This window comes from Mustela nivalis (genome assembly GCF_964662115.1).
Source record: "Mustela nivalis genome assembly, chromosome: 12".
In the NCBI taxonomy this organism is placed as follows: Eukaryota; Metazoa; Chordata; class Mammalia; order Carnivora; family Mustelidae; genus Mustela; species Mustela nivalis.
In genome coordinates this window covers 16941810-16965779 of record NC_139031.1, presented here as the reverse complement: position 1 = coordinate 16965779, position 23970 = coordinate 16941810, and the positions used below count along the sequence as shown (strand labels likewise).

At 47.5% G+C, this 23970-nt stretch overlaps 1 protein-coding gene across 5 annotated transcripts in view; it reads right to left on the bottom strand.

Annotated features, from left to right (window-relative positions):
- Positions 1 to 570: 570 nt before the first annotated feature.
- LOC309845379 (solute carrier family 23 member 1-like) overlaps positions 571 to 23970 on the bottom strand; it is a 46015-nt gene continuing 22615 nt past the window's right edge. For 3 of the 5 annotated variants that reach the window (XM_082693278.1, XM_082693279.1, XM_082693282.1), the window contains 10 exons: positions 17894 to 18053; positions 12061 to 12242; positions 11092 to 11209; positions 9846 to 10002; positions 8779 to 9032; positions 3467 to 3631; positions 2988 to 3096; positions 2796 to 2891; positions 1681 to 1827; positions 571 to 1552 (listed from right to left, as the gene is read on the bottom strand). In XM_082693278.1, the coding sequence (XP_082549404.1) occupies positions 1296 to 1552; positions 1681 to 1827; positions 2796 to 2891; positions 2988 to 3096; positions 3467 to 3631; positions 8779 to 9032; positions 9846 to 10002; positions 11092 to 11209; positions 12061 to 12242; positions 17894 to 18053 (1645 nt within the window). In that variant the 3' untranslated portion in view covers positions 571 to 1295. The remainder of the gene's footprint in view (positions 1553 to 1680; positions 1828 to 2795; positions 2892 to 2987; positions 3097 to 3466; positions 3632 to 8778; positions 9033 to 9845; positions 10003 to 11091; positions 11210 to 12060; positions 12243 to 17893; positions 18054 to 23970) is intronic. The other 2 variants (XM_082693281.1, XM_082693280.1) reach the window with 1 other exon arrangement.

Here is a 23970-nt window from a genome sequence, read left to right as displayed (position 1 = left end):
CAAAGGAGGCGCGGGCAGGCCTTTACCCCCGGGGTCGCCCACACGGGTGCTGGGAAGGAAGGGGAGAGGAGCACTCACACCTACCCCCGTCCAGGCCCCCAAGGACAAGGTCAAGGACAATCCAGTATGTGGGAAAGGAGAAATCAGCCTTTACAGAGGTGCCTGCACAGAGTAGGTCCTCAAGGAACACGTGCCAGCTCCAAGTGGCCCCCACCCACTCCGGTGCAGCCCTCAGTCCTGGAGCATTGTGTGGCAGCGGACCCTGGCCAGGGCAGACCTCAGGGGAATGCTGTGTCCTTTCTCCCCGTGGCCATGTGCTAGGAGTGTCCCTGCCTCCACTCTTCAGATCCAACAGCCCTCTGCTCCCCACCCGCAGGGATCACTGGCTGTGGTGCAGCCCAGGACGTCTGTGTCGCTTTAACATCCCCCTCCGATGGGCCTTGCCCTGCCGTCCTCCCCACCGAGGCCTCTTCCTACAAAGGTATCTTCCTGTGTCTTGACTGATGATATCGTCCCGTATGAGTCAGCACCTATCTGTCAGAGAAACAGACCCCAGAGGACAGGTAAGGGTACGGGGGTAGGTATCAGTTTAAGTATTAATGGTGGAGACAGCAAATCTGAAATTTGCAGGGCAGACCAGACAGCTGGAAACTCAGGCAGGAGTTCATGCTGCACTCTTGAGGGAGGCCATTTGGTGGAGTGGGTTCTGATTCCTTGGCAGCCTGCACGAGCGGGCAAAGCCTAAGCCAGAGTCCGGGCACTCGATTCCAAGAACGTGCACGTTAAGAACCTTCCATCACAAACAGCTTGAGCCAGGGGCGGCCTGGAGCACCAGGAGATTAGAGCAGGCGCTGGGGGAACAGGGGGTCCTCCTCATCTCTCCTGAGGCGCCAGATTCCAGGGGCAGGTGCCAGGGAGGAGAGGACAAGAGGGGCTTGAAGACAACTGTTCCTGGTGCCTTCCAGCAGACAGCCCCACCTCCGTCCCCTCTGCCACCCCAGGCCTCTTGGTCCCAAGGCATCAAAGTATGACCGAGAACGTGTGGGCCCAGCGCATCTGGGCGAACCCTGGGTCACACGGGCTGACGCTGGAGGTGGGGGCCTGGTTTTCGCTGGAGCACGTGGAAGGCTGTGGCGTCCAAGTATATCAAAGCAGCACCCTCCTCATGGCCGTAATCAGTACTCATCTGGCTGCCCTGCGTGCAGGGTGCCCACCCCTCCTCGCCATGCAGATGAGCTCCTGAGGTTGGGGAGGGGGGTGAAGAGCACGTTGGGACAGGCGTGAGGACATTCTTGTCACAGCTTGGTTTCAGAGGCGCCCTTCCCGCGCGCTCCAGAGGGGTCCTGGAAGAGGCGGGCCAGCAGGTTCCGGCCCCGCTCCCGGCTCCCAGCTCCCAGCCTGGGCCAGAAGGGGAGGTACTGGGTGCAGGAGGACGTGCAGACCTTGGTGCCGATCCCGCAGGGCAGGCGGTACACCTCCAAGGCCTTTGCAGTCTCCTCGGAGTCCTCCTGCATCTGATTCCACACCAGGAGGCCTCTCTCCTCCAGGCTTCCTAATGGGAGACAGCAGAGCAGTCAGCCCCGGGCACTGACCCAGCACCACCGGTCTGGGGAGGCCTCTGGCGCCCCCTGCAGGCACTCGTGGGGTCTCTGCTCTGTGCCCTCCCCGAGCCAACAGCACCTTCTCTTCCTGGTCCATCCAGAGTCCCATGGCAGGGGCGTTCCCTGAGCTCCCGCTGCGGGAGGGAACAATCTTCTACGAGCACCATCCTTGCCCCACCGTCAAAGGGCAGGTCTTTCCACGCTTTGTTTCTAGAATGCAGGTGCACTTTACACGTGGAGAGAACAAATGTGGAAAAGAGAGCACCACGAAGAGGGTGGGGAGGTTCTAGAAGAGAGCACTGAAAGCCATCCACGAGGGCGGCCTGCACTCCTCACTGCAACGTCCTCAGCGCCCGACCCTCGGACTGCTCCTCGCCTCACATATTACCCTCTATTCTCATTGTCTGTTCTCTTGTCTTCCTCCCCTGTCAGCCCATGGGTTTCTGGAAGGTGGGAGGCATGTCTTTCTGCTGTTTGTATTCTCAGGACACAGCCTGGAACACAGTAGTGTTCAGGGGGTTTTTTAGAAGGAAAGGAAGAGAGAGAGGAAGGGAAGAAAAGAATGCATGTGTTCTCTCCCTCACCAACTAGACTTTGGGCTCTTAGCTGTTTTTCTTTCTGCTTCTGGTGTGTTTCTCACCTTAGGGCTTTGAATTGTGGTTCCCTGCCCCGAAATCATAAGTTGAAGCCTTAACCCCACTGTCTCAGAACATGAATATATTTGGAGATAGGACCTTTAAAGAGGTAATTCCGTTAAAGATGAGGCCTTCGGGGGGGACCCTAATCTAATATAACTGTTGTCCTTATAGAAAGAGCTCAGGACACACAGAGAGACACCAGGGAGGCACCCATCAGAGGAAAGGCCATGTGAGGTCACAGCAAGAAGGTGGCCATCTGTGAGCCAAGGAGAGAGGCTTTGGGAGAAACCAACTCTGCCAGCACCTTGATCTCCGTCTTTTAGCTTCCAGACTATGAGGAAATCCACTTTGGCTGTTTACACCAGTCTGGGCTGCTTTGTTACAGCAGCCCTAGAAAGCTAATACGGACCTATACCTCCCACCCAGACCCAGGGCCTGCTCAGGATATGCTATGTTCAGCCTGACATGGTACTAAGGGTCCAAGAAGCCATGAGGACCGGCCAGATGATGCTGGTCTATCCACACCACCAGCCTACAGAGTGAAGGCGAGCCCTACCGGGAATGGTGTTGTCCAGGAAAAAGCCCAGAAATCCACCAACAAACATGCCCGTGGTCAGCAGCACCTGGATGACCTGGTCCAGTTGGAGAATCCCTGGAGTGAAGACAAAAGAAACCGGGATTCCCAGGGACCAAGGTCCCCACTGGCCTTGCCCCTGGGGCGGTCACAGTTCAGAACACAGAGACTCACCTGTCTGGAGCTTCTCAGCATTGTTGTTCACCCAGCTGGGAATGGCGAGCCCACAGTAGATGGAGAAGCCAAAGATAAAGAGGTTCCTGGATGAGTTCATGTCCACATACTGCAGGAGAGAGGCCCCACAGCAGCCCGAGCCATCAGCTCCTGTACTGCCCGGCACTCTAACTCCCCGCACCAGGGTCCCCTCCCCACCCGCTGCCATCAGAGGTGGGGGAGCGAGGCCGGACGCAGCACCACACCCAGGGGACAAACCAGGCACGGATTCCCACGTGGCCCTGGGAGCTGAGTGGTCCGGACAACCCAATGCAAACCGAGGCAGTTTCTGTTTTTCAGAAGCCTGGATGCTTCTGGCTGTTTCTTTCTTCTATTTGGAAACCACTGTAGTGTCTGGGACCAAGGACCTTCCCCGGCCCCAGCCCTGCCCCCCTTTCAAGAGATGCACCAGCTGCTCTTCTCAGACCGCCAAGCCTCACCTGAAGATTGGAGATCCCCACAGCAGTGATGACCCCGAACATCACCAGGAACATGCCTCCGATCACTGGGGTCGGGATGGTGGCAAAGGCAGCCCCTATCTTCCCGAATACGCCCATCACCAGCAGCAAGCAGCCAGCAGCGACCATCACCATTCTGCTCCCCACCTGCAGGGCTCAGGACGACAAGAGGGGAGCTCAGTACCAGCCGGGCCTCGACCCTGCTCTGCAAACAATACTCTAGGTGACATGACCCCAATATGCAGCCCCCCCTTGGCCCCACACGGGCTTGGAAAGGATGAGGGTGTGACCTCGTGTCCCAGCATCTGGCCTCATCTCTTCACTCACTGCTCTCTCCCTGCCTTGAAGTCCTGACTCAAATGCTCCTTCCCCAGGAAGACTTTCCAGTGAGGCAAAAGGCCGCTCTTGGAGGCAGTGGCGCAGGGCTTAAGAATGGGCATTTGGGTCAAAACTACAATGAGATACCACCTCACATCAGTCAGAATGGCTAAATTTCACAAGTCAGGAAATGACAGATGCTGGCAAGGATATGGAGAAAGGGGAACCCTCCTACACTGTTGGTGGGAATGCAAGCTGGTGCAACCACTCTGGAAAACAGCATGGAGGTTCCTCAAAAGGTGAAAATAGAGCTACCCTACGACACAGCAATTGCACTACTGGGTATTTACCCTAAAGATATAAATGTAGTGATCTGAAGGGATACACGTACCCGAATGTTTATGGCAGCAATGTCCACAATAGCCAAACTATGGAAAGAACCTTGATGTCCATCAACAGATGAATGGATCAAGAAGATGTGGTATATATACACAATGGAATACTATGCAGCCATCAAAAGAAATGAAATCTTGCCATTTGTGATGACAAATGGAACTAGAGGGTATTATGCTTATCAAAATCAGTCAATCAGAGAAAGATAATTATCATATGATCTCCCTGAAATGAGGAAGTTGAGAGGCGACATGGGGGGCTTGGGGGTAGGAAAAGAATAAATGAAACAAGATGGGATTGGGAGGGAGACAAACCATAAGAGACTCTTAATCTCACAAAACAAACTGAGCGTTGCCGGGGGTAAGGGGGTAGGGAGAGGGTCGTGGAATTATGGACATTGGAGAAGGTAAAAAAAAGGGGGGGGCATTTGGGGACACCTGGGTGGCTCAGTGGTTTAAACATCTGCCTTCGACTCAGGTCATGATCTCGGGGTCCTGGGATTGAGCCCCGTGTTGGCCTCCTTGTTCAAAGGGGGAGCCTGCTTCTCCCTCTCCTTCTATGTGTGCATGTTCTCTCTCTCTAGCTCTCTCTCTCTCAAATAAATAAAATCTTTTTTAAAAATTAGGAAAGCAAATTCAACAACATATTAGAAGGACCATACACTGTGATCAAGTGGGATTTAGCCTTGGGATGCAAGGATGTTTCAACATGCATATACAATAAATGTGATACACCACATAAGCAAAATGAAAGATAAAAACTGTACAATCATCTCATAGAAGCAGAAAAAGACTAAATAAATCTTTTTGTAACAAAAACTCTCAACAAATTGGATATAGAAGGAACGTACCTCAATACATAAATGACAGCAGAGATGATATGATCTGATATAGAGAAAATCCTAGACTCAACCAAGAAACCATAAGGCCCAGTCAATGAACCAGTAAAGTCACAGAATGCAAAAATCAACATACCAGTTGCATTTCTATAAACTAACAACAAAATATTTGAAAATTAAAATAATCTGGTCACAATAGCATCAAAAACAATCAAATACTTAAGAATGAATTTAACCAAGGAAATGACAGATCTGTGTGCTAAAAACTGTAAGATACTGATGAAAGAAATCAAAGAAGACACAAACAAATGGAAAGATATCATGGGTCCATGGATAAGATTTAAAGTCAATATGTTCATACTACCTAAAGCTGTCTATAGATTCAGTACAGTCCCTAACACAAACCCAATGGCATTTTTCAGAGAGATAGAAAAAAAAATCCTAAAATTTGTCTGTAAATACAAAAGACCCTGAATAGCTAAAGCAATCCTGAGAAAGAAGAATAAAGCTGGAGGCATCACATTGCCTGATTTCAAATGATACTACCAAGCTGTAGTAATTAAAATGGTATGGTCCTGACAAAATAGACACGTAAACCAACAGAACTGAATTCAGAGCCCCAAAGTAAAACCATGCATATATGGTCGGCTAATATTTGGCAAGAAAGCCAAGCATATTCAGTGGGGGAGATGATAGTCTCATCAATAAATGGGGCTGGGGGGCGCCTGGGTGGCTCAGTGGGTTAAGCCGCTGCCTTCGGCTCAGGTCATGATCTCAGGGTCCTGGGATCAAGTCCCGCGTCAGGCTCTCTGCTCAGCAGGGAGACTGCTTCCCTATCTCTCTCTCTCTCTGCCTGCCTCTCCATCTACTTGTAATTTCTCTCTGTCAAATTAATAAATAAAATCTTTAAAAAAATTTAAAAAAATAAATAAATGGGGTTGGGAAACCCAGAAAACCACATACAGAAGGATGAAATTAGACCTCTACCTTGCACCACTCAAAAAATTTAACTCAACATGTATTAAAGACTTAAATGTGAGATCTGAAACTATGAAAATCCTAGAAGAAGATATAGGGGGAAATCCCCTTGAAATTGGTATTGGCATTTTGGGGGGTTTGACACCAAAAGTATAAGCAACAAAAGCGAATGTAAACAAATGGGACTCCATCAAACTAAAAAGCTTCTGCTCAGCAAAGGCAACATCTGACAAAATAGAAAGACACCCTGCAGGATGGGATAAAATATTTGTAAACCGGCAACCTGATCAGGGATTAATATCCAAAATGTATAAAGAATTTGTATGCCTCAATAATACAACAGTAATGATTTTTAAAATAGAGACACTGAATAGACATTTCTCCCAAGAAGACTCCCAGATGGCCAACAGATCCATGAAAAGATGCTCAACATCCCTCATCATCAGGGAAATGCAAATCAAAACCACAATGAAATATCACCTCACATCTGTTAAATTCAGTTAATAACAAGTGTTGGTAGAGATGTGCAGAAAAGGGAACCTTTGTGTGCTATTGATGGGAAGGTAAGTTGGCAAAGTCACAATGGAAAACAGCATGGCTTTTCCTCAAAAAATTAAAAATAGAATCACCAGGTGACCCAGCAATTCCTCTTGTGAGTCTTTATGTCAAGAAACCAAAACATTAACTTGAAAAGATATCTGCAGCCCATGTTCATTGCAGCATGATTGACAAGAGCCAAGGTATGGAAACAACCTAAATGATGGATGAGTGGAGAAAGAAATGTGGCGTGTATGTGCAACGTTAATCAGTCGTAAACACTGAGATCTTTCCATTTGCAGCAACATGGACAGACCTTGAAGGCATTATGCTAGGTGAAATATGTCAAAGAAAGACAAATATCTTATGATACCATTCCTATGTGGAATCTAAAAAAGCTAAAATCAGAGTGCCTAGATGGCTCAGTTGGGTAAGGGTTCAACTCTTGATTTCAGCTCAGGTCATGATCTCAGGGTTTGAGATCGAATCCCTCCCACCCCCGCCTTGGGCTCCATGCTGGGCATGGAGTCTCCTTAAGATTCTCTCTCTCAAGAATAAATGAAACAAGATGGGATCGGGAAGGAGTCAAACCATAAGTGACTCTTAAACTCACAAAATAAATTGAGGGTTGCTGGGGGGAGGGGGGTTGGGGGAAGGGGGTTGGGGTTATGGACATTGGGGAGGGTATGTGCTATGGTAAGTGCTGTGAAGTGTGTAAACCTGGTGATTCACATACCTGTACCCTGGGGGATAAAAATATATGTTTATAAAAAATAAAAAATTATTTAAAAAAAGATTCTCTCTCATTAAATTAATTAATTGATGGATGAATAAATGAACAAATGAACGAACAAATAAAATAAGTAAAAAAATAAATAAGCAGGATGCCTGGGTGGCTCAGTGGGTTAAAGCCTCTGCCTTCAGCTCAGGTCATGATCTCAGGGTCCTGGGATTGAGCCACATATCAGGCTCTCTGCTCAGCGGGGAGCCTGCTTCCCCCTCTCTCTCTGTCTGCCTCTCTGCCTACTTGTGATCTCTCTCTCTCTGTGTCAAATAAATAAATAAAATATTTAATAAATAAATAAGTAAATAAGCTAAATGCACAGAAATAGAGTAGAGTGGTGGTTACCAGGGTGCTCAGGGTACAGATAATGGGGAGATGTTCGTCAAAGAGTACAACCTTTCAGTTAAAAGATGAGTAAGTTCTGGGGATCTACATGTACAATATTGTGATTACAGTTAACCAGGCCTCCCAATCACACATTTGAAAGTTGCTAAGAGGACAGATCTTAAGTGTTCTCACCACAAAAAAAGAAATTATAATTATGTAACACGATGGGAGTGTTAGCTCATGGTCATCCCGTGGCAAATCAGGAGTGTATCAAATAAACACATTTACAGCTTAAACTTAAGCCATATTATAGTATAGTGAAGTACATCTCAGTAAAGCTGCGGGGGAGGTGATGGGAAGGAAAATCCGTGTGTCTGGAGTGCGGGGGGACAGAGACAGACATGATGAAGACCAAGGCTAGGCTCTACCATAAAGGGCAGTAAGAGCCACAGAGAGGAGCTAGAATGAAATCCAAACACAAGGCATGAACGAAATGCAGTGTCAATCTGTCCACGGACATGTCCCAGACATGCTGCTAAGTGAGATAAGCCAGTCGTAAAAAGACCAGTCCTGTAGGCTTACACTGTTAGGAAGTCCCTGGAGTCATCGAAACCATAGAAACAGCAACTAGAATGCTGGTTGACAGGTGCTGGGGAGAAAGGGGAATAAGGACTTGGTGGCCGCCGCAGGTCTCAGTGTTTATGTTGTGTGTCTTTAACCACAATGAAAAGTATTTTTTTAAGTATCTTTCCACAGACACTCTAGTGGCAACTGCTGTGGTAAGAAAGTAGCAGATCCTGCCTTTGCTTATTTTTCTTTCCCATCTAAGAGCTTATTTATTTAAATGTCCTCCTGACAAGACATGCGGTAAGGATTTGCCACGTCAAAATAAATTTTTTGGTTGTGTTTGTAATCCTCATAAAGGAACAAGAAAAAAGGCTTGCCTCAAAGCAAATGGAAACTCAGCCCTGCCAATATTTTTATTTTAGGCCCTGAGCCCCGTGTTGGACGTCTGAGCTTCAGGTCAATCAAATAAGCAATCTGAGTTGCCTGAAAAGAGACTCATAGGGGCATGATGGATGTAGGTACCCGGCCTGAAGCTGCTGTCGGCGGACTTACCCTGGTGATGCCCAGCGCCCCGACGTTCTCGCTGTAGGAGGTGGTGCCGTTCCCTGTCCCCCAGGCCCCCGCCAGCAGACAGCCGAGACCCTCGATGCCAATGCCACGGTTGACAGCGTGCCTCGGAGGCGGGGGGGCCCCCACCAGCCGGGCACAGGCATAATAATCGCCTACGGACTCCACCATTGAGGAGATTACCCCTGCAATGATCCCAAAGACCCCGGCCAGGCTGATGGTGGGGAGACCCCACTGTCCTGCAGGAGCGATGCAGAGGGAATGTTAATCCAGAAGACCATGCGTTGCTGCACCCAAAATAACTTCTGTGCCGGAAGGGGTCTTTGGGAAGCTTGCAAGACCCGGCAGTGTATCTCTCAACCCCACAATTGTCCAGAGGCTTTGGCATGGACTCCTGCCCTACCCACTCCTCCCTGAGGGCAAGCACACACCCAGACCTTGAGGGCACTGTGCACCAAAACAGCCAGCAGCGGGGCCCCTTCCTGGGCAGATCCTGAAGCATTTGGAAGCAGAGATTCTTATTCAGGGAGGCAGGAGCTCCACAGTCCATGGGGCCCGGCCAGCCCACCCTGGCACCTGGTTATTGATACACCTGAGCTAAAAGTGCTGGGAAAGGCAACCAGAAGTGGGCTAAGGGATGGCCTTGACCTCATCTTCCCAGAAATGTTCTAATTCAGGCTAAGGCTCCCTTGGGTAGAATCCAACTAATCCAGGAAGACTCCCAAAGTTCCGGCTAGAAGGTCGAGACCTCTCCGATCTGGCTGCTCTCAGGCCACGAGTTCTGAGTAACATGGAGAAGGGAAGGAGAGGAAGGTCCCGGAATGGGAGCCTTTGGTCTAACATCCCCAGAAGATTCTTAGGACAACCCAAGGGTCTCCTTCTTCTCTTAGGGGTCTCATATGGACCCCCTAGGGCCTGCTCCTCCTTGTCAGATCTTTTGGAGGCGATCCATCCCCTGCCTCTAGTCAACTCTCCATTCAGTGCACTTGACCCCACGGACAGTACTGGAAAACACATGTCCCTAGTAGAAAGGGGCCCTATCTTCTCGTTACCTGGGTAAGGGAAGCGAAACCAAGGAGCCTGGCTCAGCACATTGCCTTTGGTGTCAGTGCGGGCCAGGTGCCCATAGGCCGTGGGGGCTGTGGGAAGGGCGTTGGTGACCGTGAGCACGAAGCAGAGAAGCCACGAGAGGCAGAGCGCCAGCAGCACCTGCAGAGGGAGCCCCCTTCACTACCCTGCCCAGGGCCGCCCCAGGCCCTGCCAACACCTCCCAGAGGTGCTGGGCCTGGGAGGGAGGTCAGGGAAGCTCTGTGAAATGAGGAAACGCTGGGTTACGGGCCCTTCCGATGCCAACAGCAATCTGTGTCATCATTAGTGCATTTAAGGAATGTAGGAAACAAACTGTGGAAAAAACCTGGGTCAAATGGAGGCAGAAAGGCCTAGCAAAATGGGCACGGCCTGGGTCAGAAGGATTACTGTCTGTTTCTCTTTCCACCATTGGCTGGTCACATGACCTTGGATCAAACCCTCTGAGCCTCAGTTTCCTCATCTGTACAATGGAATGACAATCACTGTGCTGCAGAGCCTGAAGCTCTACTGAGATTTAATCCCTGGGGACAGAGCCCCAGAAAGGTGCATTTTTAGCAACACCCCCAAGGAAGTCTTGTGCACGCAGAATGGTAGGACCACCAGACTGCAGGGCAGTGAGGGATCAGTGAAATGTGGAAGTATCTTTTTACAATGTGAAATGTAGCTCACAGTGGAATTAAGGGCTGAAAACATACTGTGTGGTTGGCAGCCACACAGATCTCACACCGAGATGCAAATCCAGCAGAGCAGTGTCTGAAAAGGGAGGGACCAGCCCCACTGCAATGAGTCCAGATTACCCACAAGCCACCAAGACCTTGATCTGAGCAACCAGGTCATCAATTTTGTATAATTAGCCGTGAACCTTGCTCTGGGGATGGCCCCAGGAACGTATGACAAGGCTGTCCCACACGGGTACCCAGAGCAGCAACCTAGGGCAGAGTTCTCTGCTCTGGGGTGAGAAGCTTCATGAACAATGGGGACTGCATTACACCAAAAGCAGAGGAGTGTTCCCGTGGATGGCGGGGCTCCCCTTGACCTCCTTGTACAGCAGAGGGGTGGGGGTCAGGGAGGAGAGAACCTGCACACGGGGAAGTATTTGCCTTGGGGACCTTCTGGGAGTGCAAGAGGCTGACCCTGACCCTCACCCTCCGGGCGAGTCCACTAAGAAGGGAAGTGCTTCTTTCCAGAAGCGTGGGGAGTGCTTCTTACCGGGAAGACCTGAAACAGGTAGAACTTAGACGTGTGGCACTTCTTTCCTCCACAAACCGGCACAGGTACTGCGACGTTTTTCAGGTACTGAGAAAACAGTACGATGAGGAAGATGGTCCTGAAACAGAAACAAACCATGCCCAGGCTGGCTAGCTGGGGCTGTCCTGAGCAAGGGGCCAGGAAGTTGAGCCACCATGCATCTCTGGAAGGGGGTGGCCAGGGCCGCACCGGGAGGGTCCCCAAGGAGGCAGGCCCCATCCCTGAGAAGATGGGTTGTTGTTCCCTTTCAGAGCTGCTGGTGGCTGGAGAGGAACACCGGGAAGGGGGACCATTCCTCTCTGTGGGTCAGCTGCTGGACAGATCCCAGCAGACCGAGAGAGTGAGGCCAGAGTCAGGGACTGTCTTCTCTCTCAGGTCATTCTGCAAGTCCTCGTGGTCCGACCATCATAGCGGCATGAATGAGTGTGTCCGGTGCCAACCCCAAGTCCCTTTGAGGCTCTGTGGAAGTGCCTAAGGCCTCTTCTTTCTCTAAAGCCTTCGTGATCCTTCCAGTTGGCTGTCATGGCCCCCTTCCCTGGACCATGCATGGCCTTCTATGATTCTTATCACTGTCTCCTGGTGTCACAGCTCCTTGGACCCAAGGCTCCTCTCTCTCCTATACTACAAGATTATGGAGAGAGCTGGAGCCCTGCCTTTGCACCCTTCCCAGGTGCCAGAGGTCTACAAAGATTGGCTCAATGAAAACCTAGCAGGCAGAGGACCCGCAGTATCAATATTTTGTAAACACGACACTAAGTATCCTTACATACTGCCCATGATTAACTCATTGTTTTTGAGGACTAATCATGTAATAAATAGTCGTGGTATCTGTAAACCACAAGAGTTTGCCAATATCCAGAACACGTTATTCTTACTGGGTGATCTTCCGGAAAGAACTGAGCTTCCATTCCATTCCCAGGGAGTACTTACACGGCAGCAATCCCCCAGTGGACCCCAGCGTTACTGCCCGCAGAATCAAAGAGAGGCAAGGCCACCAAGGAGATTGTCGGAGCGATGGTCAAGGGGCCAATGAAGCGCATGAGAAACCCAATGAGGCCTGAGAATCCTACTAGCATCTGGACACAGGATGCAACCATAATGGCACCCTGCAACTGGAGAGAGAAGTACAGCTCAGACACCTTGAAGCTTGCAGGAACTGTGGGCCTCAGCCCAGCCCGGGCCATCATGGCAGACCCAGGGGCACAGGCCACCTCTCAACCTGGGCTACCCCCACAAGGGGGGCCCTCAGAGGCACTGCAGGATCAAAGCTGAATCCCAGAGTGACGGAGGCAAGGAGAGCCCTGTTCTTGCTTGTCTCTCCAGTTCTGGATTTCCAACTACCTGTTGGACATGTTCACTTCATTTGAAGGTTTTCTGGAAATAGCCTTCAAAAGTATTTATTGGTCATTGTGACCATGGTGGTGATGTCTAACGTCACTCCATAGCGTGCTGAACCTCTTGCTGCTTTATTTTTCTGTGTGCCCACTTTCTATTGCAAGAGTTGGCAAAAAAAAATTTTTTTTTTTTTTCCGTAAAGGACCACATAGTGAATATTTTCGGCTGGATGGGCCATATGGGCTCTGTCGAAACTTTCCCAGACAAGTTGTGAACAAATGAGCCTCGCTGTGTTCCAATAACATTTCATGTGTAGATACTGAAATTAGAATTTCATATAATTCTGACACATCATGAATTCGTAGTCTTCTTTTCCAACCACTTAAAGTGTAAAACTGTTCTTAACTTGTGAGCTATATAAAACAAGCAGCAGGCCAGATCTCGTTCCTGGACTGTAGTTTGCCCACCCCTACTCGACTGGACCGACTGAATTTACTTAATGGCTCCTCTCTTACTCTCCTAGTTTGGATATTGTGCATTCCGTTTTATCCTTGAAAACTTTTCCTTATTTTAAAGTCTGCTTTTTCTGAAAGTAACAGAGCAATTTCTCCTTTCTCTGGATTAGTGTTGGCATGGTGTATTTTCCTCCATCCACCTACTTTCAATCTCTGTGTGTCTTTATATTTATCTTTTAACGATATTTATTTATTTGTCAGAGAGAATGCGAGCACAAGCAGGGGGAGCGAGAAGCGGGAGGCTTCCTGCTGAGCAGGGATCGGATCCCAGGACCTGGGATCATGACCTGAGCCGAGGCAGACGCTTCACCGACTGAGCCACCCAGGCACCCCTATGTGTCTTCATTTAAAGTAGGCTTCTTATAGACAACATATAGTTAGGTCACCTGTGTTTTGTATCCCCTCTGACAATCTCTGTCATTTAGTTTGTATATTTAATCCACTGAGATTCAACTACATAGCTGGGTTGATATCTACCATACTTGTTACTGTTTTCTACTTGCTGACCTTGGTTCTTTGTTCCTATTTTTGTCTTCCTCTCTTTTTGTAGTTTTAATTGAGCATTTCATAGGATTCGATTTTTTGTCCTCTCTTAGTGTATCAGTTACACTAATTATTATTTTTTTTTTTTTACTTTTTTGAGTGGTTGCCCTAGAATTTGCAATGTACTTTTACAATTAATCCAAGTCCACTTTCAAAGAACACTATGCCACTTCATGGGTAGTCTGAGCACCTTATAATAACAAAATAATTGTAATCCCTCCTTCTCATTCTTTCTATCATTGCTGTCACTCATCTCACTTATACCTAAGGACACATAAGTAGGTACATAAAAACTACCATGATACTGAAAGGTGAAGTTTGAACTGCTCTAAGGTGTTGAAAACTGAACTTGCCTTCTCTTCCCAGTTTTTTACTGTTTTTTGCTACCACCATGTCCTTAAACTAGATTCACTGTTGACTTTCACTTCCCCATTACTTGAGCCCAGTAAGAAACAACTTTCCCTGTTGGTCCTGCATTTGCATCACCTTCACTGGGGACTAGTGTAAGGAGATACATGTGGTGTGCTGACCACCAGTGGTTTCAGTCCTTGAGATGTGTGTGGATAAATACAATTCAAATGAACAGGGAGACACTACCTTAAGTTCCAATAGCCTAGTTACGTGAATTCAACCAATCAATCCAATTAATGAAAGGTTGAAATTTGCAAGAACTTTCTCAGACTTTACAGCATTGGTGAAATGCATCAGACCAGCAGATGGAGCTCAACGGCCACAGATAAGGACTCGGGTTTGGCTCACTGTGTCAGACCCTTGGAGATAACGTGGGAAAAAAAAAATAGTGGAGACTATTGTCCTAGGGCAAAAGGAATCCCTACCCTGGACCCTGGGTTTCAGGCAGGAGTTGGCAAACTTTTTCTGTAAAAAGCCAGATAGTAAATAATTTAGACTTTGTGTGCTTTCTACCACATTTTCTTTTCTTTTTTTCTTTTTTTTTTTTTAAACAACCTTTTAAACTGTAAAAAGCATTCTTAATGCGTGAGCAGTTAAAAAACAGACCTCGGGCTGGATTTGGTCCCAGAGCCGACGTTTTCATATTCCTTTAAAGAACTTTAAAGGACTCTGTATATCGTAAACACAAAAATAAACAATAAGCTTTGTGCAGTGGCAATATTGTAGCCACTGAGGTTTGTCCGAGGAGCAATTATTGCTAATTGAAAAATAAACAATAGGGGCACCTGGGTGGCTCTGTGGGTTAAGCCGCTGCCTTAGGCTCAGGTCATGATCCCAGGGTCCTGGGATCGAGCCCCGCATCAGGCTCTCTGCTCAGCAGGGAGCCTGCTTCCTCCTCTCTCTCTGCCTGCTTGTGATCTCTGTCAAATAAATAAATAAATAAATAAATCTTTAAAAAATAATAATAATAAAGGTTAAAGAGAATATGGTATCTCTGCCACTTGGGGTTACATGTTTAACACAGGTACAGCATGACCCATATCCCTAAACACCTCCCTCACTATTAATACTGTTCAAGCTCCAGGGAAATTATTTTCCAGAACTCTTGCCCGGTGTCCTTGAAACACAAGGCAACGGCTTCCGAATGTGCCAAAGGTTTCTGAGTTGCGCTATGATAGGGCTGGAGGCAGATGCTTTGTTAGGACACAGGGAAGACTTGAGCAGACGTGCTTAGGTAGGAGAAGAGACAAATGAATGCATCAGATCTTTCTTCTCGGATACTGTGCAGGCAAGAGATTCCTGCAGGAGAAATTCCAGAGCTCAGCTGGTCTGCGTGGAAGGGAAACCTTCCCTGGCGTCTAGCAGAGCAGGGTGAGGAACCCCCACTTCTTGTTCTTTGCTTGGTTTTAATTTGGATTTAATGAAGCCAAATATGGGCTCCCCGGGGGCACAGCAAAAACAAACAAATAGACAAACACCCACAAGCCATGCACGTGTTCTGTGACTCATTCTGTCGACGGCCTCATAAAACCAGGCTTCCTGAAGAAGCATAGCCTAATTTGGAGAAGGCACTATAACACGTGGCATCTGAGATTGGCCAGTGTAACTGGCAAAAATCCAGGACTCACCAGCTTGACAAGTGAAATTCTTAGGGAATATCTTGGTCCAGAGCTCCCACGGGAGTGTTCTTTAAAGATTCAAGAGCTTTGTTAACTAACTCTGGGTCTAACCTGAGATAAAAAGGAAGCACAAGGCCTTGAGGGGGTGATGGAGAGACTGAGCACTTTTGGCCTCTCAGTGCACAGGTGGGTGCAAAAAGGCTGCTTCTGAAAGGGAAGAACCGCAGAAGGTTCAGCTGACACTCACGGGTCTGGCTCAGATGGATGTCCTCTGCCCCTACAGCTCAGTGCTCCCTGAGGTACCACGGACCCCACACTGAATGAGGACAGACCCTGTCAGAAGCCGGGAGCTTCCGCTCTGCCATGGGGCTTCGGGTGAGGCTGGGGTCTGGCGCAGCTCCTCCACCCCCTCCCTTTCACAGACCCTTACTAACCAGTCCACCCTGTTTGGAATTAGACAACTAGTGAATAGCATCAGTAGCTCCAATCAGAGACCCCAACCGTTATCTCGAGTAGGGCCAGAAAGACATTCAAGTTTTTGCTTGATTAAAGGAACATTTACTGATTAAAGGAAATACTGATGGGCTCCTCGGAGGCTCAGTCAAATTTCTGCCTTTGGCTCTGGTCATGATCCCAGAGTCCTGGCATCGAGTCCCGCATCGGGCTCCTTGCTCAGGTGGGGGCCTGCTTCTCCCACATCCCCTCCTCCCGCTTGTAGCACATACTCTCTCTCTCTCTCTCAAAAATAAATAAAATCTTTTTTAAAAATAAAGGAAATAGTTATGGTCAGGCAAAGAAAAGGCAGTTACATAGGAGGAGTTCCTAGGATTCATGAGCCAGTGACAGTCCCTCCCCCCAGGACAGACATTACCTCACAAGGTAATCTAATTCAAGCAACAAAGACTTGAGTTTCACCATGTGAGTCCCTGAATTCAGAGAGCATGGGTGCCGCTCACCTAATGGACAAAGGAGGAGGCTGTTAAGAGTATTTAACACTTCCACAGAAGGCCCTTGGTGGGAAAAAGAAAGCAAGTCTAAATGCAGCCTGTGGGCTGAGTTATGTGTGATACTACGCACGCGCATAAATGCCCAGGGTTGCCCCTGTGGGCTCAGGGCAGGGCCAGCAACTAGCAGTCCGGTCTGACAAGTGGATCGTACAAGGCTCTGTTGAAATTTTACCTTGTGTGGGATAGGGTTTATAGTTAAATCTCAAGTACTGGTGGTTCATGGTGATACCCCCGAGTCTTAAAAAGAGGGAGGAAGTATGACCTAGAATGTAGTCACAAGGGTCTATGAGTTGATACCTTGGGCCACAAACCACGCGCACGGGGCCCCCGAACAACAGAATCCCTATCTCCGTCTGAAGGCGCTTGCATTGCCCACGGTGGTCCAGATTGTCAACAGTGATGGGCACGTGCGCCGTTGGTGGGAGACCAGGAGTGTGTGTGGCCCATCGCGGAGCTGGCAGTCTGCCCACGCCTGACATTTCACAGAGTATGGAAGGATTTTTTATTTTTAAAAACTGGTATTCACGGTGTTGCTGGTTTGAGCTCTGCTTATTCTGCAACTGAAGACCCAGCCCAGACTACTGTGGCCGCCCAGACTGCCCGCCGGCATGAAGATCAACGTCTGCAGCAGGCAGCTCAAAGATTTCCTGGCCTCCGTCACCATGTGAGCCAGTTCCTACAACACATCTCCTCCTGCATGTACCTCTACGCGTCCCGTTGGTTCTACTCCTCCGGTGATCCCTGACTGGTACACACACCCTATGATTCGGCCAGCCCATTCCTACATGTCTGTTCGGTGGAAAACATAGATATGTTCACCCAAAAGTACCAAATACACAGACATCCATAGCAATACTATCTATAGAAGCCAGTAACTGGAAGCTACCCTTAAACACAGTTTGGGTAACAGCAGAATAGAGAAGTAAATTACTGCGTAATTATGTAACAGAACGCTACTCAGTAAAGAGAATGAAGAGTCTACCCTTACATATAACCGGGGGAAAGCCTCTTGTAAAAATCATGGTGAATGAAGAAGGCAGACACAAACTGGTATGTGCTGAGGAGTTCTGTATAGAAAGTTCAAAACCAGGTGAAACTCATCTATGGAAACTCATCTGTTTCTTGATCCTGTTGCTGGTAACAGGAGCAAGTTCAGCTTGGGAAATTTATCGTGTTATTTTCTCTATGTCCTAATTAAAATTTTAAGGTTCATTTACAAAGGGACAAGTGCAGACTTCGGAAGGAGGCGAGAGATAAATAGAAATAGAGCAAAATTATCAAGCACATCGTCATAGTATAACATCACCCAGTCCACCTCCCCTTGGCCCGTTACCTCTCGGATCCTCTTCTGCCATTCCTCGGTGAACTCAGGAGAGCTGGTGTTCACCAGACTGGCATTGAATGTCCACTCAGGGCACTTCCAAGCAGGAAGGGAGAGCATGGCCAGGGAGGGTGCCACGAAAGCAAATGTCCCTCCCTGGAGAATGGGCAGCCTGGAGGAGGGGGACAAGGAAGCAGTTACCCACAAGATCTGTTAGCCCGGGTCTGAAACCGGGCCCAGTGGCGGTCCTTTAATCCCAACCCCTAGCCTGATTTAGAGGCCATCCATGACCCAGCTGGTCTCAGTATACAAGGAGCTCCTGCTGGGCTCCCAGTCAGACCCAGGAACCTTGGACAGATAACATGTCTACCCTGGTCCCGGAGAATCTTCCCCAGGGCCCAGGATAAAAACACAGCTCCCACGGGAAGTTCTCCCACCAAGAGAAGCACAGCCTAAAATTTGGGTTGCCAGACTCCTTTGTGTCTTCAAAATGACCAGCAATCCCAGACCTTGACCTCCAAGCTTCCTTTTTATCCCATGGACAGAAGAGTTTTTAGGTCAATTATCAGGGCAAGTTCCTTCCATCCAGGCCCTTCTGACTCCTGCTCAGCCTCTCCCCTCTGGCCTCTGAGAACTCCTAGAACTTTCTTCCCTTTGAGGTAAATGCAGCCTGATAAGTCAACCTCCAACAAGCCTCTCTTTATTAGGTCAGAGGCTATCTGGGCTAGCCTAGTCTGCCACCCATGACATTAATATTGGGGAAGGGTGACACAGAGGCACCCCAGCGTTTTGCTACACCCAGTTCAGATATTTTTTCTTCACAATACAAGAAAGGTATACTCAGAATTTCACAAAAACCTCTTGGAGGATTATTCTTGAGAGTGACTCAGTACATCCTATGTAATGAAAATACAAATTTTCTTACAGGTTTTTAAAAAGATTTTATTTATTTGTTTGACACAGAGAGAGAAGGAACACAGCAGGGGGAGTGGGAGAGGGAGAACAGGCTTCCCAGAGCAGGAAGCCCAGTGTGGGGCTCGATCCCAGGACCCTGGGATCATGACCTGAGCCAAAGGCAGATGATTAACAACTGAGCCACCCAGGCACCCCCTGAAAATATAAATTTGATGGAAGAATTTGGCTGCCTAAGTGGCCTTGGTCTCTTGGCTGAACATGAGAGTCGATGACGCCTGGGCATCAGCCTGAGAGGAGTTGGTGGGCTTGTCTAGAACTGTGCCCAGGTACGGGGTGTACGTAAAGCTCCAGGGGATTCCAGTGTGCAGCCAGGGTGGAGGACAGCTGATCTACCTCCATAAGTCTAGACCCGCAAGGTTCCACGATAGAACAGAATACATTGCCCACACGAAGCAGGAATACACAGGGGATGGTATGGGTATGTGTGAATACCTTCTCAATTTAAAAATTATGACTCTAATTATCTTTTTAAAAAGATTTTATTTATTTGACAGAGAGAGAGAGAGAACACAAGCAGGCAGAGCAGCAGGCAGAGGCAGAGAGAGAAGCAGGCTCCTCGCCGAGCAAGGAGCCTGATGCAGGACTCAGTCCCAGGACCCCAAGGATCATGACCTGAGCCAAAGGCAGCTGCTCAACCAACTAGGCTTCCCAGGCCTCCCATGACTCTAAATATCTTGATAGAGAAGGGAAACCTGCTCTACTTTGATCTTTAAAAAATCCCCTTGAGCTTCCAAAGTGAACATATAAACCTTTGTATATGGATATAACCAGAGTGACGTGAAACAGAACTTGTGTTGTAATTTTTTTTTTTGCTATAATTCCATACGCATGTTGCACTCATTCACCAAGTGTCTAGTGAGGATCTGCTCTTGGTGGGCAGTGGCTGCCATGACACTGAGGACAGCACGGCAAGTGAAACCAAACTCCCATTTACATTTTAGGGACACACATCTCAGCCTCATACTAACAAAATAACCACTTCCAGTAACTTACCCTCAAGGATTACTTTAAACACCTCATGACAATGCTCACATACAGTCTGCCATGTCCGCCATGTCCATTCTACTGGGTTCCACAAGGGCAGGGATTTGTTATCTTTCATTCCCATCCCTCCAGCGCTGAGCCTGGCACCCCAACATTGGGCTTATCCTTTGTTTTTTGGCATGGAATGAAGTCCTAGCAAGGGTTATTTTGCATTTCATTAAGCTAGGAGAGATGTGCACCCATTCGTGTGGTATATTGTCTGTTCTCTATAAACTGCTCATTACATAGGGTTTGGATACAGTCAAAATATATTCATAACAATTCTTAGGACAGTGAGCTTTCTTTTCATTAAAAAAAAAAAAATGCTTTCTGTTACTATATGCAGGAATCCGTCCCCAGTTCAGAAATCATTAAAGAGAGCATTTCCAAATTTTCAAGCAGTTGAGCTCCTTTCTAATTCTGTTCATGTTATTTTCTTCCAAGATGATTACATGTCATTGGGATAATATGATACATGGACTTTCTGCCTTTTGGTAATTGCTAAATATCTTTTATGTCCAAGAGCAAGATGAATTTTTTTTCATTTATTTGTCTAAGGGTATTATTATGTTCTACCTTTATGTTCACACGACATATCCATACATTTTTCCCTTGTTATTTTATCCTTACACCTTCCAGTTCCATTTTCTATTCCTTCTGCCCCATTCCCACCCCCATTTTATTAGGTATAACTTTTTTTAAGATATTATTTATTTTAGAGAGAGAGTGCATGAGTGCGAGCTGGGGCAGGAGCAAAGGGGGAGGTAGAGAGAGGGAATCTCCAGCAGACTCTGTGCTGAGTGCGGAGCCCATCGTGGGGCTGGATCTCATGATCCTGAGACCATGACCCAAGCCAAAAGCAAGAGTTGAATGCTTAATGGACTGAGCCACCCAGGCACCCCAGACATAACTTCTTATCAGTACCCTTTACATATATAGGTAAGAGAGAGAGAGATCTACATACACACCTTGCATTTCTGCTAGTTCTTCCTTTATGCATGTCCCCAGTATGTGTATAGGATATGTGCACTCAGTACTATTCTAGGCTTTTGTTGTTATATGTATGTCTTACCTTTGGTGGTGACCTTGATGCCTATCTATATTCTTGTCAACTTCCTGATTCATTTATCACCGACCATGATGACAATCTCTATATTTTTAAAATCTGCACATGGGTATGATTCACTATTATTCTACATGTGCCTTCTGACTTGCATGTTTCTCTTATAAACTATAGACTGTTGATTTGGAACCAACTCAACATTTTAGATCCGGAAGAGCCTCTTGAAACATATCCAGCTTGGCCTTGTCATTTGCATAGGTAGAGGATCTTGACCTGAGGTCATAGAGTTAACCAGGAGGAGTGCTCAGGGCTCCTCCTTCTTCATCCAGGTTCCTCACTGCCCTATGACACTGAGAAAGAGCAGAAACACACCTACAGCAAGTTTAAATCCGGCTCTACCTCCTATCAGTTGTGTGACCTAGCTAGGCATGCTGCCCAACTTCTGCAAGCCTTAGTGTCATCTTTAACAAACTAAGAGTCCTCTCCCCGGGGAATAGCCATGAAGATTAAATATATATAAATGTGGAGGCCAGTGCCTGGGGCCCAGAGGAGCTCAGCAGACAGCAGTTATTGTCCTTACTTTATGACTCCCTCAGAAATGTGTGGGTACTTCCCGAGAAGGTGGTGTATGTTACATTTTCTTTTGTGTTTTCTCTTACAGATGCTCTATTGTGGGTTTTTTTAAAAAAACTGTTGTCTGGCATTTCCAACTCTTGCAGGTGGGTTCTCTAAGATTTGTTTTTCTGCATCCTTTGTTTTCTTTTGTGTTGTTGGAATTCCTGTGTTCGGGCTGGTCCAAGGCTGTGTCTTTACGTTAATTATCCCCTTGCTCTGTGGCCCACTGTACTCAGCCCTGCAGGTTGTACAGCGTCACCTGCACAGAGCTCCAAAGCTTCCACTTTACTACTGATCCAGTTCTTAAAACAGACACAATCTCTCTACTGTAGGGGCTTGTGTTAACATTTAAGGGTTAACGTCTGAGGCACAGCTCTCTTCGTATGATATCACAACACGTGTCTGTCGGGATGGAGTTGCTTCTGTTGCATCTACTCATCACTTTGAAGCTTATTACTCTAGTATTGTTGTTGGACCTATTTCAGAGGTCCCCCTTCCCTGGTTCTTGTTTTTGTCACATTTGATTTGAAGGAGGTGCTCTGACCATGTCCCACAAGTTCCAACACGCTGTGTATTACTTTGAACATTTACACATCACCTTGTGTCAAATAGGATTGAAGGGACTTACAATTATATCACAATATAGTAAGGACCTACCACTCTACACTCAGACCACCCGGTTTTACCTTCCGGCTCTTCCTCTCCTCCTCCCAGCCCCACTCGCTACATTCCCAGCCTCATGAACCTTTACAGGAAGAGCCAGTCTGGGCTCAGAGTGGGATCTGGCTGCAACTCTCCATTGCTGCCCTCACAACATCCGGTATAAAATGTGGGCAGACTTTCCCAGGCTATCCTTCCAGCCTTCACTGTCTCATGAGGATGCTGAGTCTGAAGAAGAGAAGATGCCCTGCCATTCTTCTTTACAATGACTTGCAAATTTCCTAAGAAAAGGTTAAATGTCAAAATATGTATATCACATGTCTTATAGGATAGGTATATTGGGTTGGCAGAGCCAGAGGAATGTGTCCCCAGGGCTACTATTAACATCTACGTTTACATAGTATTATAAAGGTACAAAAGTTATCTCAAGAGCCCTTCAGGGAAGTGACGCTGCACTTCTTGGGCTGGAAGAGACTGGGGGCTGGGGGCGGGGAGGGCAAGTGGTGGTAGGAGGGCTCAGCTCGGAAGTGGGGAAGCCCTGATGAGAAAGGCTGAGTCACCCACCAAATTGCAACAGCGTGTTTGTTATAAAAACAACTGATGACAAGGCATGAGCTAAGAACAAACTAGAGCTTATGTTAATGAGTAGAGGAGACATTTTTCTTCCTCTCTTTGTAGTCCCGATTTAACCCAGAAACAGAAATATCTACCCTTTTGAAAGCACTGGGAAGATAAACTCCCACCCTTCTCTCAGAGCTCTCAGGTTCTCCTGTTGAAGAAAAAGGTATTCATGACACTAGTTAATGACATTCTAGTGACTTTATTCAAGGAGACGACTACAATGTAGTTCTGTAGTAGGGGAGAATGATCTGGCTTAACTCCGAATACCATAAGAAAAGGTGGGAATTTATAGCCCAGGAGCAGGGATGGGTCAGGGGCTGGAAAATGACCAAGAGGAAACATCAGGGATAAGGTAGGAGGTGGGGAAATCCTGCTGAAGGCAGGCCAGGGTGATCAGACATCACCTGAACGATGGTAGAGAATGAGGAACCCAGTCAGATGTGGAAGGTGAGGATGCTGACTATACTGAATTAGCAAGATTCTTGCTGAAATTGGAAAATGCAGAGACCAATATGAAAACTCAAAAGTCAGACTTAGTGTCTGTTGGACTTAAGAGAGAATGGTCATAGTTGATCTTGTCCATTAGACATTATGACTACATAGATCTCTTCCAGTTAAGTGATGAATAAACAGAAAACTCAGCATGACTTGGGCCTGAAAAAGATCCCGCAGAAGAGGGGAAATGTTTCCCTGCTCTGAAATTTAGAGAAAAAAATTTCCTTTAAGAAGCAAGTGAAAATTGTTGAGTATGCTCAAAAATAACAAATGATATACCTGTATTATAGAATAACTCGGGACAATATTTTTTCAAGATTTATTTATTTATTTGAGAGAGGGAGAATGAATATGAGGGGAAGGGCAGACTGAGAGAGAGAGAGAGAGAGACACTTCACCCTGAACATGGAGGCCAACACTAGGCTCGATCCCAGGACCCTGAGATCAGGACCTGAGCCAAAATCTAAAGTCAGACCCTTAACTGGCTAAGCCACCTTATAGCCCCACTTTGATATTTTTATTTTATTTACTTATTTATTAAAGAGAAAGAGTAAAAGCACAAGCAGGCGGAGGGAGAGGGAGAAGCAGGCTTCCCTGATGAGCAGGGAACCTCATGTGGGGCTAGATCCCAGGACTC